This window comes from Oncorhynchus kisutch, linkage group LG3, assembly GCF_002021735.2.
Source record: "Oncorhynchus kisutch isolate 150728-3 linkage group LG3, Okis_V2, whole genome shotgun sequence".
Classification (NCBI taxonomy): Eukaryota; Metazoa; Chordata; class Actinopteri; order Salmoniformes; family Salmonidae; genus Oncorhynchus; species Oncorhynchus kisutch.
Genome location: NC_034176.2, coordinates 25,441,725 through 25,462,168, shown reverse-complemented (window position 1 = coordinate 25,462,168; position 20,444 = coordinate 25,441,725). Strand labels below are relative to the sequence as shown.

Here is a 20,444-nt window from a genome sequence, read left to right as displayed (position 1 = left end):
GGTTCCTTTGTCTTCAAACCTCCCCATCCATCTTCATTTCACATTCCCTTACATCAGTCTGAAGTAAATTGATGTGGTGTGCAGCTGATGCTAATGTCCATGTTAAAAACCTAACCACATGTACAAAAACATTCCCTTAACCAATAGACCTGAATACTAATATACTTAGCAGATGTGGATCTATGGGGAGTTAAAGGTGTATTATTGTATTTCAAAATGACTTGCAGCCACAGACCGTGTAACCCTAGACATTGAGGCCCAGTCTGGAGCATATGAAAACCTTTAGAAGTAGAATAGATCTCAGTGTAGAATTGGCTTCCAGGGCTCAGTGGGGCCCAGATGCACATGTGCTGCCTCTGGGCTGGCGCCAGCTTTCATGTGAATAACATGCCAGTTCACCATTACTGCTGAAATACATTTTTGTGAGCCAATGCTTTCTCCTTCCAACTCTTTTAATGTTTTTTACAGATGTTCGAGAGTGAATTTGTTTCCCTCCCAGAGATCACATTTCATACATTCAGATGGAACCAAAACATTGGTTCCACGTGGGGAGGGATGGAATTTGAGATAGAACCTGAAAGCATAATAAACAGCATAAAAACAATTATAGTGTGCGAGCATTGTAGAACGAGTATAGCTGATTGAAATGCAGTGGTGGTGCCAACTGTATATCAATGCTGGTCAATGGATCCTAGATATGTGAACACCATCACAAGGTACTGAGGATGGCAGGATATGCTCAGCTTGAGCTCACTCTATTCTGACTTGCATCTGAATAGATAGCAGATTGATCGAGGTACAGTACAATCAAGACTTTTATGATATGGGTCTGTTTCATGTTTAATGTATCTTTCCTACCTACGGACAGAATAGATGCAGGCTGCCCTGTGGATGTTATCCTCACCTCGTGTATTGGGCTTGAAAAGAGACATCAGAGCACTCAGAAAGAGCGAAGAACATGAAAAGAACGACTGAACTAGGCAGATTATAATTGCATTTAGCGCTCATATTCAATAGGATTTTGCTTGGGATTCTCCTTGTCATTCAAAGCAGGCAACATACTTCCCATTGTGAATTCAACTGTATGGTTTTCAAAATGTAATGAATCATCTGATGAGAGCAACCTGACGCACACTTCATGTCTGTGTGTGATAGAACATGTTGTTGAATCAATGGCACTACTGATTGAGGGTTAGTCCCTGTCATGTAGAATTGATTTTGAGCATGACAAAATAGATGGGTTTATGATGTGTTTGTGTCTTGGTGGCATTTCGGTCACTCTGAATGCTGGCAGGATACAGTTTAACCTATTCATGTTGATCTTCAAAGTATAGCGACAATGTCACATCATGCAAGATGCCCTGGCAGTGATGATCAGAATACATGGGTTAGATTGATTCATGTTGGCTACCTTGACTTTTTTTAAATTAAGGTTATAATTAATTGTCCTGTAGTTAAGGTTTTGCAGTTGACAATATGTTAGCACTGGTAATAACGGTCTATATCATGAAATGAACGAAGTTAATACATCTATGAACAGTTGTATTCTAAGGATGTACAGGCGGTCTCACGTTGGGTCTCCGACTATAGTGACTACAGTTGGCTAGATGGAGAGGCTCGGTCTGCGTCTTTCAATGTGTCATCAGCCCCGTACATAAAAAAAAAACATTTATTGTAGTCCACATGGTGTCGCTGTTGCCTGTCAATCAGCATAATATTGAGAAGTGGACAGGATTTTAGATTGAGAAGAACAATTGAATATGCCCAACGTGAGAATCCTGAACCGTTTGGCAACATACATGGTACAGAAATGTGTTAGATATGGTAACAACCCGTTTCCTAAATATCTGCACTCTCGGCTAGAGCTTGGCTACTGCGTGAAGAAGAAACAAGACAAACCTGTAGCCTAGCCAGTTGTCAAGTTGTCATTTATAAATGTCAAAGTAATTCTCACATATTTTTCAAGGCTCTCGAGAGGTCAGATTGGAAGAGATACTTCTACAGCCCAACGTAAGACAGAGACAATACAAAACCACACGTAATTGTTGCGATTTGGGCGTTTTGCCACATGTTAGATTGTTACCCAGGTAGCCTGGGGCTATAGGCTATCCAACTACAAAAATATATATTTCCTATAGCATCAGCAGCAGTAGCAGAGTTATGTGTATCCAGGTTGTTTGGCAAATTTAATAGCAGGACCATTTATGAGTGCGTTAAAGTTTCTAAATGCTTTGCGTAAAATGCACAATATGCTTTGCGTAAAATGCACATATATCTATGGGATGCCTGATCACTGCCGGTTGTGATACAGTCCGGGATTGAACCAGGGTCTGTAGTGACGCCTCTAGCAGTGAGATGCAGTGCCTTCGACCGCTGCCTCACTCCGGAGGCCAAATGCTCAACATTTTAAGTGCGTGCGTGGGGTGCTGAGCAGTCGGTCCGCCTTTACTCCACACTACACGCCCCCTAGACCAGCATTTGCCAATACAAGTTGTGATTTGTGTTCAATTCCCTCTTATTTTTATACAAAGGATGTTGACGATGTGCATTATGCCAGGAGGATGGATTTAAGAGGGCGGAGTGTCAGGTCTTTATAGCTTGGGTATATCTGCAGCAGGGCACATGGATACAAGCGGATACAAATGCAAATAAGTATTTCATACTGCATAGTCAGCGGCCACATGGAGTCCCGAAGTTTGATAAAAAACGGATATAAAACAACAACAACTAACTGACCGCTATGTTGTACTGTATCCGATATGGAATTAATCTTTGTTCCCGCTGTAAATAACATGTATTGGAGTTAGCCGACTCGTGATTTGAAACATTTATTTTTCGACGGGTGACAGGACATCTGAGAGAACTATATGAAAACACTTTCTTGTGCATTTCTATCACACCGTGAGTCTTTTGCAGCCAAAGTATAATTGATTCTCAGTGAAATTCTTGAGGTTCGACGATAAGAGCTATTAAGCATCGCCAAGAAACTTCACATCGGTCTGCAAACGATGCAGAGGAGACAGGGATGACAAACTGGTGAAGACAGTGGATTTAAAATCCAGTAATATAATCCCTATGTAAAAACGGCTTCCATGGTGATTTTTCATGATCCCATGTAGCAGAAAACCAATAGGCTACTAATACTATTTTGTCGATAGGTAACGCTGAAGTCACCGTGCGTTATTCAGTTATCTGGAAAGCAATGTGCATGTAAACTGCAACTTGTACTTTTTTTATGACTTAATATTTACTACATATTGCCACGTTTTCATTTACATTCGATATTCAGAAATGGTCACCTTTTTGCTGAAGGCTGTTCACATTGGATTATAGAAACGGGCATGACTTTTTGGAACTTAATAAACTATCCATTTGGATGGTCAGTGGACATTTGTAAAAATCCAGAAGTCAGTTTTGATGCAGCCAAGTCTATGATTTGAATCCCTTTTGACTTATCCATTATCACTAAATCTAAATGGATTTTTTTCAAGAGGCGAACAGAAACATGTTGCATCTCCATGCGCTACAATCAATCATGGTACTTTTAGGGGGTAAGTGTAACATTATTTTAAACCATGTGTTTTGTGACCAATGCACACATGCAACTCATCTTAGCTCTATGATTTTGATATTTGAAGAATTTAATATTTTATTCATTCTGGGATGCTTAAGCTTTACAATTGTGTTTTATGTTTCTCTTATTATAAACATCATTTTATGGGGTGTTCATCTAGTGAATTGGGTCGTACCACCTATACTGTGCCTTTTGAGATGTGTAACTTGGTGAAAAAAAACCCCATTCGATTTCACTTAATTTTAACATTCTATCATAAAGAGAACACGTTCAACTTTAATAAAGAACATGTTTTCCAACCTCAAGAGGTTTTACATTAAAAAAAATGACAATAGTAAGTACCTATTAAGTGGCAAATAAAATAACAGGGTTGACCTTAACAGGGTTGACCTTAACAGGGTTGATCATTTCATCTTAAAGCAGTTGTTAATTATTTTACAACATGTTAATATAAGGTTCCTCACCCTGAAAGTAGTCTATGAGCCAGGATACATTTTAACCCATTGTTCGGTTTCTTTAAACAACCACTGCAAACTTTAGCTAAATATAGCCACCGCCAGCTAAACCTCTATGGTAGTAATAGTGAACATTTTATTTGGCCATTTAAAAAAATAACAGGAGTTGATTTGAGTTGATTATTTTGGGGGGTTACAGGGGATGTGATGCCCTGTCATTTCCATAGCTTTTTAGCTAACGGTGGCTAAAGTTAGCTAAAGATTGTAGTGGCTGTTTAAAGAAAACCGAACCATGGATTACTGGCCCACAGCCTATTGTCAGGGAAGGGAACCATCTAACATAATGTTGTAAAGTAGTGAACTACTCCTTTAAATCAGTCATAAATCCCCTTCTGACAGGGGAACTGGAAGCTTGTTTATGTGCAACAGGGAGGGGCAATCAAATGCAAGCTTAAAAAATAAATGAAATTGTTAAAACATTTCTAGCCTGTCTATGTATGGGTAACAGGATTGACCAACTCAGTTTTCCACCCACAAAACAACAGAAAAAGGCCCAAAATAGTAGAACCAGCTCACCTGCTTTTACTCTATGATTGGATTATTAGCTTAGATGTTCAATGTTTCGTATGAAATAATTATTTAAAAAGGAATAGTTTCCCCATATTAAAAGGAGTTCAGTTCAGAGTTGACCTTTAAAATGAGGGACAGGTTTTTCTTTCTTTTTTCACTTTAAAATAAATCACTAATGACATTTAAATACATCATCTTCAGAAATAACTTTGTCAAAGCAACAAAATAACTGGCTTTCTAATGATGGTGAAAACAATGGTGATGATGGTGACATGTGGTGAAGTGTTTGGGATAAGTGGGTTAAAATCATTCTGGAAGTCAAGAGGGTGCATGTCAAAATTGTGCATTTTTGCACTTTATTCAGATTGATTGAATTCTACATGTGGTCTGTATTAAAGGGCTCATCAATACATTTAAAAGGCTTTTTAAATTCAAGATTTGTGCACAATTTATAATTGAAATATCAAAGGAACACAAAAGGCACTCATTTCGTAGAAGGACCCAAATATAGTTGACCAATGTTAACGCCTCACACGGATAGCTTCCTCATGGGAGTCTTTCAACATCATTCTTAAGGCTAAGTGCTTACAACAGAAATTCAAGAACCAACTGATTTTCTGTCAGCATCAACAGTTCTCTACACCCCATTCTCAAACCCAGCTACATGTGACAGACATAGGGTTGGGCGGTATCTAGATTTTCATACCGTTATACCGTTTCTGTACCATACTGGGATGTACGGGATTACCGGACGTGCAGACAAGGGGAGTTATAAAAAATTATAATAATATACAGTACACTGGGGCGGCAGGGTAGCCTAGTGGTTAGAGCGTGTGACTAGCAACTGTAAGGTTGCGAGTTCAAACCCCTGAGCTGACAAGGTACAAATCTGTTGTTCTGCCCCTGAACAGGCAGTTAACCCACTGTTCCTAGGCTGTCATTGAAAATAAGAAATTGTTCTTAACTGACTTGCCTGGTTAAATAAAGGTAAAATAAAATAAGTTGGACACCTACTCATCCAAGGGTTTTTCCTTATTTTTCCTATTTTCTACATTGCCTTGACGACAGCTTTGCACACTCTTGGCATTCTCTCAAACAGCTTCATGAGGAAGCTCTTGAAGGAGTTCCCACATTATGCTCAGCACTTGTTGTCTGATTTTCATCCACTCTGCGATCCAACTCATCTGAAACCATCTCAATTGGGTTGAGGTCAGATGATTGTGGAGGCCAGGTCATCTGATGCAGCACTCCATCACTCTCCTTCTTGGTCAAATAGCCCTTACACAGCCTGGAGGTGTGTTGGGTCATTGTCCTGTTGAAAAACACATGATTGTCCCACAAAGTGCAAACCAGATGGGATGGGACATCGCTGCAGAATGCTGTGGTAGCCATGCTGGTTAAGTGTGCTGTGAATTATAAATAAATCACTGACAATGTCACCAGCAAAGCACCCCCACACCATCACACCTCCTCCTCCATGCTTCACGGTGGGAACCACACATGCAGAAATAATCTGTTCACCTACTCGGCGTCTCACAATAACACAGCGGTTGGAACCAAATATCGCAAATTTGGACTCATCAGACCAAAGGACAGATTTCTACCAGTCTAATGTCTCTTCTTCTTATTGGTGTCCTTTAGTAGTGGTTTCTTTGCAGCAATTTGACCATTTTTTTTAAATTATTTTTTTCACCTTTATTTAACCAGGTAAGCTAGTCGAGAACAAGTTCTCATTTGCAACTGCGACCTGGCCAAGATAAAGTGTAGCAATTAGACACATACAACAACACAGAGTTACACATGGAATAAACAAAACATACAGTAGAACAAAATAAAACAAAAAGTCTATATACAGTGAGTGCAAATGAGGTTAAGTTAAGTTAAGGAAATACATATGCCATGGTGGCGAAGTAATTACAATATAGCAATTAAACACTGGAATGGTAGATCGGCAGAAGATGAATGTGCAAGTAGAGATACTGGGGTTCAAAGGAGCAAAATACATAAATTAATAAATACCAGTATGGGGATGAGGTAGGTAGATAGATGGGCTGTTTACAGATGGGCTATGTACAGGTGCAGTGATCTGTAAGCTGCTCTGACAGCTGGTGCTTAAAGCTAGTGAGGGAGATGTGAGTCTCCAGCTTCAGAGATTTTTGCAATCCGTTCCAGTCATGGGCAGCAGAGAACTGGAAGGAAAGACAACCAAAGGAGGAATTTGCTTTGGGGTGACCAGTGAGATATACCTGCTGGAGCGCGTGCTACGAGTGGGTGCTGCTATGGTGACCAGTGAGCTGAGATAAGGCGGGGCTTTACCTAGCAGAGACTTGTAGATAACCTGTAGCCAGTGGATTTGGCGATGAGTATGAAGCGAGGGCCAACCAACGAGAGCGCACAGGTCGCAATGGTGGGTAGTGTATAGTGTCCAGTTTGTTGAGTAGAGTGTTGGAAGCTATTTTATAGATGACATCACCGAAGTCGTGGATCGGTAGGATGGTCAGTTTTACGAGGGTATGTTTGGCAGCATGAGTGAAGGATGCTTTGTTGCGATATAGGAAGCCGATTCTAGATTTAATTTTGGATTGGAAATGCTTAATGTGAGTCTGGAAGGAGAGTTTACAGTCTAACCAGACACCCATGTGTTTGTAGTTGTCCACATGTTCTAAGTCAGATCCGTCCAGAGTAGTGATGCTGGACGGGCGAGCAGGTGCGGGCAGTGATCGATTGAATAGCATGCATTTAGTTTTACTTGCGTTTAAGAGCAGTTGGAGGCCACGGAAGGAGAGTTGTATGGCATTGAAGCTCGTCTGGAGGTTAGTTAGCACAGTGTCCAAGGAGGGGCCAGAACTATAGAGAATGGTGTCGTCTGCGTAGCGGTGGATCAGAGAATCACCAGCAGCAAGAGCAACATCATTGATGTATACAGAAAAGAGAGTCGGCCCGAGAATTGAACCCTGTGGCACACCCATAGAGACTGTCAGAGGTCCGGACAACAGTCCCTCCGATTTGACACACTGAACTCTATCAGAGAAGTAGTTGGTAAACCAGGCGATGCAATCATTTGAGAAACCAAGGCTGTCGAGTCTGCCAATAAGAATGTTGTGATTGACAGAGTCGAAAGCCTTGGCCAGGTCGATGAATACGTCTGCACAGTAATGTCTGTTATCGATGGCGGTTATGATGTCGTTTAGAACCTTGAGCGTGGCTGAGATCCAGCTCTGAAACCAGATTGCATAGCGGAGAAGGTATGGTGGGATTCGAAATGGTCAGTAATCTGTTTGTTAACTTGGCTTTCGAAGATCTTAGAAAGACAGGGTAGGATAGATATCGGTCTGTAGCAGTTTGGGTCTAGTGTCACCCCTTTGAAGAGAGCCTGATTCATGCCGTCTCCTCTGAACAGTTGATGTTGAGATGTCTGTTACTTGAACTCTGTGAAGCATTTATTTGGGCTGCAATCCGAGGTGCAGTAACTCTAATGAATTTAACCTCTGCAGCAGAGGTAACTCTGGGTCTTCCTTTCCTGTGGTGGTCCTCATGAGAGCCATTTTCATCATAGCGATTGATGGTTTTTGCGACTGCACTTGAAGAAACGTTCAAAGTCCTTGACATTTTCAGAATTGACTGACTGTCATGTCTTAAAGTAATGATGGAATGTCATTTCTCTTTGCTTATTTGAGCTGTTCTTGCTGTAATATGGACTTCGTTTTTAGCCAAATAGGGCTATCTTCTATATACCACCCTTATACAAATGATTGGCACAAACACATTAAGAAGAAAATAAATCCACAAATTAACTTTTAAGAAGGCACACCTGTTAATTTAAATGCATTCCAGGTGACTACCTCATGAAGCTGTTTGAGAGAATGCCAAGAACGCGCAAAGCTGTCATCAAGGCAAAGGGTAGCTACTTTGAAGAATCTAAAATCTAACATATATTTTGATTTGTTTAACACTTTTTTGGTCACTACATGATTCCATGACTGTCATTTCATAGTTTTGCTGTCTTCACTATTATTCTACTATGTAGAAAATAGTAAAAATAAAGAATCTCTGGAATGAGTAGGTGTGTTCAAACTTTTGACTGGTGCTGTATATATAATATATGTGTATGTCTGTACGACACACAAATAGAAACGCAACATGGAACAATTTCAAAGATTTTACAGAGTTACAGTTAATTTAAGGTAATCAGTTAATTGAAATGAAGTCATTTGGCCCTAATCTATGGATTTCACATGACTAGGAAAACAGATATGCATCAGTTGGTCACAGATACTTCAAAAAAGGTAGGAGCGTGGATCAGAAAACCAGTCAGTATCTGGTGTGACAACCATTTGCCTCATGCAGGCTGTAGTTTGTAGCCTGTGGAATGTTGTCCCACTCCTCTTCAATAGCTGTGCGATGTTGCAGGACACTAGCGGGAAATGGAACACACTGTCGTACACGTCAATCCAGAGCATACAAAACAAGCTCAATGGGTGACATGTCTGGTGAGTATGCAGGCCATGGAAGAACTGACTGATGTCACGAGAGTGCGCGACTCCCAATAGATAAGCTTGGAGATGCATGCTATGGAGCAATCTAAATTAAACACAACCCACACACCACAGGATGTTGGTGGCATCTTAATTGGGGAGAATGGGCTCGTGGTAATGAATGGAGTGGAATCAGTGGAATGGTATAAATTACATTAAACCATGGTTTCCAGGTGTTTGATGGCATTCCATTTGCTGCGTTCCGGACATTATTATGAGCTGTTCTCCCCTCAGCAGACTCCTCTGCTACACACAGAGGCCAGGCGAAAACAGACACACCATGCACAGCCGGGGACAGGCAGACCAAACCAAGCACACCATGCACAGCCGGGGCTGGGCAGACCAAACCAAGCACACCATGCACAGCTGGGGCTGGGCAGACCAAACCAAGCACACCATGCACAGCCGGGGCTGGGCAGACCAAACCAAGCACATCATGCACAGCCAGGGCTGGGCAGACCAAACCAAGCACACCATGCACAGCCGGGGACAGGCAGACCAAACCAAGCACATCATGCACAGCCGGGGACAGGCAGACCAAACCAAGCACATCATGCACAGCCGGGAACGAGCAGACCAAACCAAGCACATCATGCACAGCCGGGAACGAGCAGACCAAACCAAGCAAATCATGCACAGCCGGGGACAGGCAGACCAAACCAAGCAAATCATGCACAGCCGGGGACAGGCAGACCAAACCAAGCACATCATGCACAGCCGGAGGAGGCCGTGTCTTTTAATTACATTTTTCTGATCCTTGCTAATAATTGGAGACAGACACAGCTCTAACAGCATTCTGAATGTTAGTACATAATTAAATAGGCTAATTCACTTTCACCAAAATATATTTGCATTCACAAATCTAAATAGTATTAATCTGGCTTCCATGAGATGAGAACATTGTGTAGAGACATTTTGGGAGTCTTTGAATGCTTGTATGGTATATCTACATCCTAGTCTGGGTAACCAGATCAAGAAAAATGCATGTTTTTAGATAAATAGCCGAGACCTTTTTCACTTCCCAATCTCTGGTGCTCTCGGATTTGGTGTAAAAAAGGATACATAAGACATGGGAATGTATCATCATGGCAGAGCAGGGGACGTTGCTGTTACTGTTTCAAGTGTTTGGTTGTTGTACTTTTTCACTGACATTGTAACTGAAGGATTAGTAACCATAGCAGCACAGCACCACTCTAAGGCCTCTGTCTGTGGATCACTGCCAGTAGTGGGTGATGATGGTAGTAATGGCAAGAGGACTGTTGTTTTGTTTCTGAAGTATTTTGAGTGAGATTTTTGCTGGGGTTGTGAGGATTTGTACGGAACTCAGAGGGCGAGAGAGAGAGAGACGGAATGGGTTCGAATTCCATTCTACAGGTTGCTTGGATATCATTTTAGTTTTTTAAATATTTGGTTTGTTTTTAGTCCCATCCTTCAGCGCCACTCAACCCCTCCCATCTATCTCTGAACATCATCCAGTTTTGATTTCAATTTGCCATGTATTTTCAACTGTTGTGATGTTTCACAAAAGTTCTGAACCTTTCTATTCTCATAGATTCTACATATTGTGTCACAGATGATTCATTTTATATTCTAACAATGGATAGGTAGTTGAGCATGAAAATGAAATGAACTGTCTGGTGCACTTAAAATTGGGATTGAGGCAGTCAAATTAGAGGCAGACAGATCGTAAAAGAAGCAGACAGTGATGCACTAAATTATTCAGAGATACATTAACATCTTCATACATTTTGCATCCAATTTGAATCACATTGTAATCATTTTCTCTGGCTAATCGTCTGTTATCCTTGGGTTCATTCATTCTCAGTGTTCTGTAGAGACCCCATCACATTTGTGTTAGAGGGGGCCCTGGGGTGAGGAGGGGAGGAGAGAATGCAGGAGCAGATAGTGGTGTAGAGGGGAAGGTCGTGCTCCGTGCCAAATCAACCTCTTCTGCACGGAGCCCACAGAGCTCTGTGTTGCGCTGGACGCTGTGACTGCCAGGGCGCCCCTGACTCACTGATGCCACACGGCCATGACAGGACTGCCCAGGAGTCACAGGCTCCTGGTACACCAAGGACAGGGCAACTGCTGTGTAGGATCAAACAGCTAAGACAGGGCGGGAGGGTAGCAGGATGGAATTTGTGTTTGAGAATGTTCTGGATGTAGTACAGCCACGTAGGCCACCATTTCGTTGGCTAGAAATGAACAGGACCAGTGCACAGACACGGTTTCTGACTGAATGTGGCCTCAGTGGTTTTGGTGTTCTTTGTTTAAAATAAGTGTAGACGATATGAACATTCACTCAGTGGAGTTAATGAAGACGAACCAGTTCCTGTGTGAAAGGCAGATGTACTGATTGAGCTCCGAGTGGCCATTACCTCCACTCTGATTAGGAGCAGAGGATTATGGCACGTTGATTGGAGACACAGAAACACTCAGGCTTTCCAATTACACTCAGAACCTCACTCCTAGTTACACTTCTGTTCCTCAGGCCATTTACATGACTGATTAGAGTTGGACACAAACACAATCAATCAGTGAGTCTATTTCTTCTGTAGTTTCAACAGATCACATAATGCAATTCTCAATAAAAGCTGGTGTACAGCACATAAAAAGCAGAGGATGTTTTAACATTGACCACACAGCCACCAGTGAACGGACAGAGAATGTATGGGGCAGATAGATGGTGTGAGTCATGGTTTCATATATCCCAGCCCGGTGAGTAAACCCCTCCACTGCACCACTCTGATCCAAATCAGAGGGAGATGGCAGAGGCTAGAGGGGGCCTGTTTTGGCAGGAGAGGAGAGCGATATGATTTAAAGTCTTGTAAAATCGCCTACTAAAACAACCTTCAATGTAAGGGTTATCTGAGGGTCCGTGTTTGGTTTGACATCGAATCTTCAAGCACAAGAGTAGCAGATATATTCGTGTCCTGTCTATTATCTTTAATAATTTGTTATTCTTATCTCTTTTTTTCAGTTATTTTCTTAAAACTGCATTGTTGGTTAAGGGCTTGTAAGTAGGCACGTGACAAATAGAATGTGATTTGATTTGATCCAATAAAGCAGCCATGTCCATCAATTTAGCTGTTGTCTCCCTGTACAGGTCCTGCCCAAATACCCTTTCTGTCCATTACCACAGACTGACATTTTGATTAAAGTCCAACAATTAAAAAAAAGTGCATTCCATCACAGATAATGATACCCTGTAGAAGGAGCTTTTGCATTTGCTGAAGTCAACAAAGAATATTAACCGTGTATAAAATGTGATCCAAATATCTGGCATTATCAATATTCAACATGATAAGCAAATCTACAAATCTACTTGGAAGATCTCCAGCCTGAGAATGAGAAATGCACTATAGGCTAACCTTTTTGTTTCTAAATGCTCTCTGACTCACTCATCCCCAGCTCTCAGTAACAGCCTCACTCTGAATCACAGAGAGGTGTCAAGACTCCACACTTAACATAATCCTGACAGTCTATACACCTCACCACAAAGAAGTAAATGGCCCTTGAGAATATACACCTGTCATTGCCTCTTCTAATGCATTTAGCTCTGATTCCTCCAATAGATGCTGACAGTTACTCACAGAGACTTCACTCTGATGGTCTGTAAACCTTCATCCAGCCACCTGTGCATAATTTTTCATTCCGAAAAAGAGATGCAAAACAAATGTGCATGCCAAAGATGGATCTATCCAGCAGAGATGGATTTTTGGGGAGAACAATTCAGATATCTATACAGCTTGCCTTGAAATTCAGCAGGGTTGATGGGTAGACACCATACGATTTATACCAAGATGTAAATCATCTTTCAGTGTCACAGATTATGCATTTTTATATTCTAACAATGGATAGGTAGTTGATCATGAAAATGAAATGAACTGGATGGTTCACTTAACATTGGGATAGAGGCAGTCAAATTAGAGACAGACAGATTGTAAAAGAAGCCGACAGTGTATGCAATGAAGCGTACAGGTTAACTTAAATGCCTCCAAGCGCAACATGTTGCATTAATATCTAATATCATGTTGTGCTGGTTTAGTATTTTCTCCAAGGCTGTCCGCAACTGTAATACCATCTCTAGTAATGCAGTAATGAAAACATAATACCTTTGCTGCTTCAAAGTCATTTTGAATACCTCATAATTAGACACGTTTCAAATTTAGCTGAATGTTTTTTTTCTTCTGTATGTTGGACCTAGACACCAACAGTCAGATCTGTTATATGTACAGTAGGAAACCAGCCAAGCAAAACTTGGACAATCTGATATGAAGGTTTGTGAACTTCAACTTGAGTACAGAACATCTTTTTTTATAAAGAAGTAGCCAGTGATAATGTGATTATCCCAATTCTGAGTGTATGCCTTCTACAGTCAGTAATGAGTTGGGTGGTCCCACCCCACACAGTAATGAGAGCCCAGTTGTAAATGTTGCATGGTAAACCATAGCTTTGAACCCAGACAGATTGACAAGCCGGAGGTCCTCTGTTTTGACCTCACAAGGCTGGAGAAGGGAGAAGGGAGAAAGCACAAACACTGAATCAACAGGTTGTATTTGGCGCACGTGATTTGATTGTAATTCCTAATTCTATGGGTGAATCATATGAGAGTGGATATCACACTCATAGTATACTCAACAAAATTATAAACACAGTATGCAAGAATTTCAAAGATTTTTCTGAGTTACAGATCATATAAGGAAATCAGTCAATTAAAATAAATTTGTTAGTCTCTAATCTATGGATTTCACATGACTGGGCAGGGGCGCAGCCATGGGTGGGCCTGGGAGGGAACCCCAGACCCCCCGGGCCTACGCACTGGAGAGCCAGGCCTACCCACAAAGGGCTTTATTACAGACAAAACTACTCCCCCGCACCCCCCTCCTCCCCCCTCTGACAACCCCGCAGGTGAAGAAGCCGGATGTGGCGGGTCCTGGGCTAGCATGGTTACACATGGTTTGCGATTGTGAGGCCGGTTGGATGTACTGACAAATTCTCTAAAATGACATTGGAGGCTGGCTTATGGTAGAGAAATTAACATTCCATTTTCTGGCAACAGATCTGGTGGACATCCTGCAGTCAGCATGCCAATTGCATGTTCCCTCAAATCTTGAGACATCTGTGGCAATGTGTTGTGTGACAAAACGGCACATTTTAGAGTGGTCTTTTATTGTCCGCAGCACAAGGTGCACCTATGTAATGATCATGCTGTTTAATCAGCTTCTTGATATATCGCACCTGTCAGGTGAATGGATTATCTTCTGACATAGCTCCAGAGTTTGTCTGTTAAGATGGGTCAAACTTACAGAAGGACAACCATCTCTGCAGAACTCCACAAATCATGCCTTTATTTTAGAGTGGCTAGACATAAGCCACTCCTCAGTGAAAGGCCATGACAGCCTGCTTGGAGTCTCTCAAAAGGCATCTAAAGGACTCTCAGACCATGAAAACAAGATTCTCTGGTCTGATGAAACCAAGATTGAATTCTTTGGCCTGAATGCCAAGTGTCATGTCTGGAGGAAACCTGGCACCATCCCTACAGAGAAGCATGGTGGTAGCAGCACCATGCTGTGGGGATGTTTTTCAGCAGCAGGGACTGGGAGACTAGTCAGGATTGAGGGAAAGATATAAACAGAGCAAAGTACAGAGAGATCCTTGATGAAAACCTGCTCCGCAGCGCTCAGGACCTCAGTCTGGGGCGGCAGGGTAGCCTAGTGGTTAGCGTGTTGGACTAGTAACCGGAAGGTAGCAAGTTCAAATCCCCGAGCTGACAAGGTACAAATCTGTCATTCTGCCCCTGAACAGGCAGTTAAACCACTGTTCCTAGGCCATCATTGAAAATAAGAATTTGTTCTTAACTGACTTGCCTAGTTAAATAAAGGTAACATAAATAAATAAACTGGGGCGAAGGTTCACCTTCCAACAGGACAGCAACCCTAACCACACAGCCAAGACAACACAGGAGTGGCTTTGGGACAAGTCTCTGAATGTCCTTGAGTGGCCCAGCCAAAGTCTGGACTTGAACACGATTGAACATCTCTGGAGAGACCTGATAATAGCTGTGTAGCGACGCTCCCCATCTAACCTGACAGAGCTTGAGAGGATCTGCAGAGAATAATGGAATAACTCCCTAAATATAGCTGTGCCAAACTTGTAGCGTCATACCCAAGGAGACTCGAAGCTGTAATTGTTGCCAAAGGTGTTTCAACAAAGTACTGAGTAAAGGGTCTGAATACTTACAGTACCAGTCAAAAGTTAGGACACACCTACTCATTCAAAAGGTTTTTCTTTAGTTTTACTATTTTCTATGTTTTTGAATAATAGTGAAGACATCAACACTTTGAAATAACACATATGGAATCATGTAGTAACGATAAAAGTGTTAAACAAATCAAAATATATTTTAGATTGGAGATTCTTCAAAGCCGTCAATGACGGCCTTTGCCTTGATGACAGTTTTGCACACTCTTGGCATTTGGCCAGAGCAAGGAGTCTGGGTAGCCAGGCAAGGTTATTAATTGACAGGGATACAGTTAATGCTGGGACAGTCACAGTAGCTGAAGGAGGAGACAGCATGGTTTGTGTGCCTATGATGCCAAATGTAGACTATCCATGCTTGATCCCGAATTGCATGTGGATGAGAGGTAGGGATGGAAGATGGGTATTTCTCCTAGCCAGCAGTCCCATTGGGACACCGTTCAGTAGTTTTCAATTAAAAGAGGGGTGAGGTTGAGAAAAACATATTACAGTTTGAACTTTGGGGAGATATGAGAAAATTAATTTCATTAAATAAAATAAAAGAATGGGTATGTTTAGCCCTTATAAATGACTGTTTTATGAGGTAGCAATTTGCCTATTCTGTGTACTATCTTACAGTAGGATTCAATATATTGAGTCAGTGCTTTTCCTCCCATTCCATTTATGTTTTCTGTGTGTGCGCTGTAATTAATGTGCATAACCTCCACCAACAAATGTGCACACACACAAATTGTCTGCCTGCCTGCCTACCAGTGCCTCCCTCCCTCCCTCCTTCCCTCACAGATCTATGAGCTGAGCCGGAAAGCTGTTTTTCTTCATTAATAGTGGAAATGCAATCTATCAAATCAGTGAAAATGTATAGTTTCCAACTACAGTAATAACTTGCTTAATACATATACAATAAATACAGACCCATAGATGACAAGCAAAGAGCTGAACATTTTCAGACAAAATATGATATCAAATCTACTCATTACTCTCCCTAAACATCAACCAAATGAATGAGCTTATCATGGACTACAGCAGACAAAGAGGGAGCATGTCCCCATCCTCATAGACGGGACCACAGTGGATAGGGTCAAAGCTTAAAGTTCCTTGGCGTGGACATCACTGAGGACCTGAAATGGTCTCGCCACACCGACACCGTGGTGAAAAAGGCATAACAGCACCTCCACAACCTCAGGCGGATGAAGAAATTAAGAATGGCCCCTTAGACCTTCACGGATGGGCTGGCGAATAACCCGAACGTCTAGCAATTAAAATGTTGCGAGTTTGAATCTCATCACGGATAACTTTTCAACTTCTTAAAAGTTTTTAGGTACTTTGCCACTACTTATCATGTTAGTTAACCCTAACCTTAATCATTACACCGAACTCCTAACCTTAACCCCTAGCCTAGCTAACGTTAGCCAGCTAGCTGTTTACATTTACTTTGTTGACCACCATTGGAGTAAAACAAGTTTATATTTTAGGTTATGATGGTGTACAACAGTTTAACTAAATTCATGAGGCATTTAAGTTAAATTCTTCATGAATCAATGGGTACATTCATTTATAAGTCCAAAAATGTATGTAGCAACTGCTGATTGCCCCTTTAAAACTACAAGGGAACATCCTGGTATTGCAGTGATTGGCAATGTCCTATTTTAAGCTCTATCTCAAGTTTTTGTGACTCAAAGGGGCTATAGGTCCTCATTATGAGCAATAATATTGGAGCATCTCACATCATTGATGATAGTATTCACTGCTTTTTTACTTCTTGTTTTTAACTTTAGCTTTACCATGAAAAGCTCCATGGTTGTGGAATGGGAGAGATAACGGCATTGCCCCGGTAGCATTCCTCAAGACTAGATTGCTTGACTGTCCATCTTGGCAGTCAGGTAAGAGGGCTTTGAAATAAAATGGGCTCAGCATTGCCCTTCGCACAAATATTTATTTTTACTTAAGAGACATTGTCTGAAGCAAGACAGCACATTGCTTTTCCTTGTGATCTAGTCTGAAATAGAATACTCCCTCTCCCCTCTCCCCTTGTTGTGTCCTTAATGGCTTTCTTCTCCTGGAAAAAAATTGAGCTACTTGGTTCCCACTGACAGCTTTTGGCTTTAACCACAGATTTAGAGCCAGTCCATCTGGAGCCGCAACAAAGGTTATTTTAAAAAGGAAAGAGCCACAGTGAGGTGAATGCACACTTCCTCTTTAGATAGATTATTCTACCGCATTTTCAATAATGGCTTATGAAAATAAATAATTTAAGGCTATTTGTATGTTTTGTAATGGCTTTCGCATTCAAGACCTACTGTATCTGTGGATTTTTTTCTTCAAAGGATTGCATTATTTCCATAGATACATAACTAAGATAGGTTCTGTTTTCAGTAAATGCCAAATTAGCAGAAACTATGAAAAGATGGATTAAGCCAGGAGTAAGGTCTAGTAGAAAAAGTGATTTTCTGGTCTGGTTCCCTTCATAGAAATGCAGTGTTGTCATGTTGTAGAATGTATTGTCTGGTAATATGGGTGACCCTGGGAAAGGTTTACCAATATATTTAGGAGGGTAGAAGGGCCTGTGTGAATGTAAAATAATACTGAGCTACCATGCTGCACTGGCTTTTAATGCACCAGCTCACTATTTTAAAAGCTTGTGTTCCTTTACCTGCGTTCCTTCATCAGCTACAGTACAGCCACAGTACAGCCACAGTACAGCCACAGTACCCGGTTAGTAAGAAACTCAAGTCATGTGAAACAAATTATGAAAGGAATATCTGGTCAGCTTTGTAGTTCTAGACAGATGTTTGACTGTAGTTGTACTTTGGTGTGAGATACTAGCTTCTCTTCCCTGGCAGCCTAGGATGATCTGATCTCAGTGAGGTGTCTGAACTGTGGTGGCGTATTAAAGAACATCCTGAGGCTGAATCCAACTGACACGTCCTCCATCCTCTAATGTGAGCTGCCCTCCATTTCTCACAGCCATTAAAGAAGCCTGTAGCTCAGTCAGTCATTGGCTTTAAACCCGCACACTTCCTTCCACCACCATGCACAACAAATGGTTGCTACTGCTACACTGAGGTGTTGTGTTGTTATAGTCACATGTAGAGACCTGTACTGTAGAAATATCCTGTTGAATATTTCAATTTTTTTAATATCTATTTGACAGATTTTAGAATTTTGAGGGGAAATGACTAACGAGAGGGTTTGAAAAGGTGTGTGTGGCAGTGTGCAGATTACTTTCTTGCCTGCCGTCACACAGCCACCTATTTGATATGCCATTTTTAGACTCTGGGTATGTGTCTTCTGTAGTACAAAGAGGAGAGGGTTACATGCCAAGCTAGATGCTTAGCCTCTGACTGGAGAAGTAGCTATTGTCCTCGGGTCTCTTAGGCAAGTGATTGTTCCACAGATCCTCTTACTCCTCTCTATGCACAATTATCATTAAGAGTAGTTTTGATTACTTGTCATCAATGACATTGTGTGAAGTCAGTGGTAATATTTTTTCAATATTCTGTAGATGTCCTGATTTGTGATAAGAGGACAGGAGATCAACTGGTACTGTAGGTGTTATACTGTCCCAATGAATAGAGAGTGAAGTGGTTTGTCATGGCCACTTGTAGCTGTTAAGGACCAGAGCAATAGACTCGACTCTGGTAAGGACTATCCTTGACTATCCCCCCCCCAGCTGTTATCTTTTTGGTTTCTGTCATGTTAGGAGGTAATATTGAAAAGGCAGCCACATTCTCTCCACAGCTCCACCAATCTGTCTCCCATTACCTCGGTCCACAAGGTGCGTATTGTTCTTACTCTGCTCTTCGCCATCATTGTTTTCGTCTCACGTGCTGAGTGCTCTTTGACTATTGGCAGTAGTCCTTGCCCAATTGTGTCGTAGCACTGCTCATACTACAAGATGCACAACCAACATTTCTGACAAGGCAGATAATCATCGGGAAATCTGTCACGGGTCTGGAGAACGGAACATGAGTGCGTCCTTTACCCGCTCAAACGACGCGAGTCCTGACCTAACTGATCCTAGCCCAAGTTTATATGATTTCACCCTAATCATGAAAATTAGTCTGGGAAAGCAAAAATGTGGCGAATTCATGGAAAAATCGGTTAGTGTGTGCCCGACATAATGTAACAGCCCGATGACGATAGTCACTACAATTCCTTATATTACAGCACTGTATCTGATCTTTTTTGTCTTCATATTTTACACTGTAAATCTTCTGCAATGAATATTGCTGAGCTTCAAGTTGTGGTCTGAGAGCAATCCTTTTGGGTGATATGAAAGTGTAATCAGCATTTTATTGACCTGTGCTTAGTCAGATGTGGCGAGAATGAAGATTTCAGTGTGTGTTTCCTGTAGTGAGACCGGCGGAGAAATTAACTATATCTTTTTTACAATTAAAATGTTTTGCATTTTCTCATCTTCGTAATGTTTACTGGAACATTTTTATTTGGTTACATACTTTATTTTTTTTACACCCGTTGTGCCCTGCACCGGGCAGTGTGTTGTCTGAGCAGTGTGTTGTCTGAGCAGTGTGTTGTCTGAGCAGTGTGTTGTCTGAGCAGCAGCGTATAGATCTTTGGTGGGTTTGTGTCCACTTATTCCCCTGGTCTGCTCTCATTATTAAATGTCCCTCAGTGCACACAAAGAGGCCGACTCACTCTGCCCTCCGAGAGGCCCTGTGTTTGCCCTGATTTACGATATCACTTTGCAATAAAGGGCAGTGTGAGGGCAAGAGATTCATTAGGCGGCTAGTTTATGTTTTAGAAAAGTCCGGAGCGGCCCTGGGAATACTGATTGGCACACAAATCTGTGCTTGTCTCATCCTCCCTGTCCAGGCCAAAAGCTCTCTGGCCTGGCCTTGTATCCTCCCCTACAACCGTGTGCGCTGCCTGCTCTGGCACAATGGAGCCCTTCTTCTCTGCATCCAGGAGACCAGTAATGTCTACAGCCCAGCCCAGGTCACTCACTGATTGATAACCTCTGTGATAACAGTGTTCCAGACACATCAGGCCTCATCCCAGCACCTGAACGTTCCTTTTTAGAAACTAATG

At 41.8% G+C, this 20,444-nt stretch overlaps 1 protein-coding gene across 1 annotated transcript in view; it reads left to right on the top strand.

Annotated features, from left to right (window-relative positions):
• The first annotated feature begins 2,551 nt into the window (after positions 1-2,551).
• LOC109878808 (transmembrane protein 132C) overlaps positions 2,552-20,444 on the top strand; it is a 196,731-nt gene continuing 178,838 nt past the window's right edge. Inside the window, exon 1 of the mRNA XM_020471017.2 lies at positions 2,552-3,551. Within this exon, the coding sequence (XP_020326606.2) occupies positions 3,476-3,551 (76 nt within the window). The 5' untranslated portion in view covers positions 2,552-3,475. The remainder of the gene's footprint in view (positions 3,552-20,444) is intronic.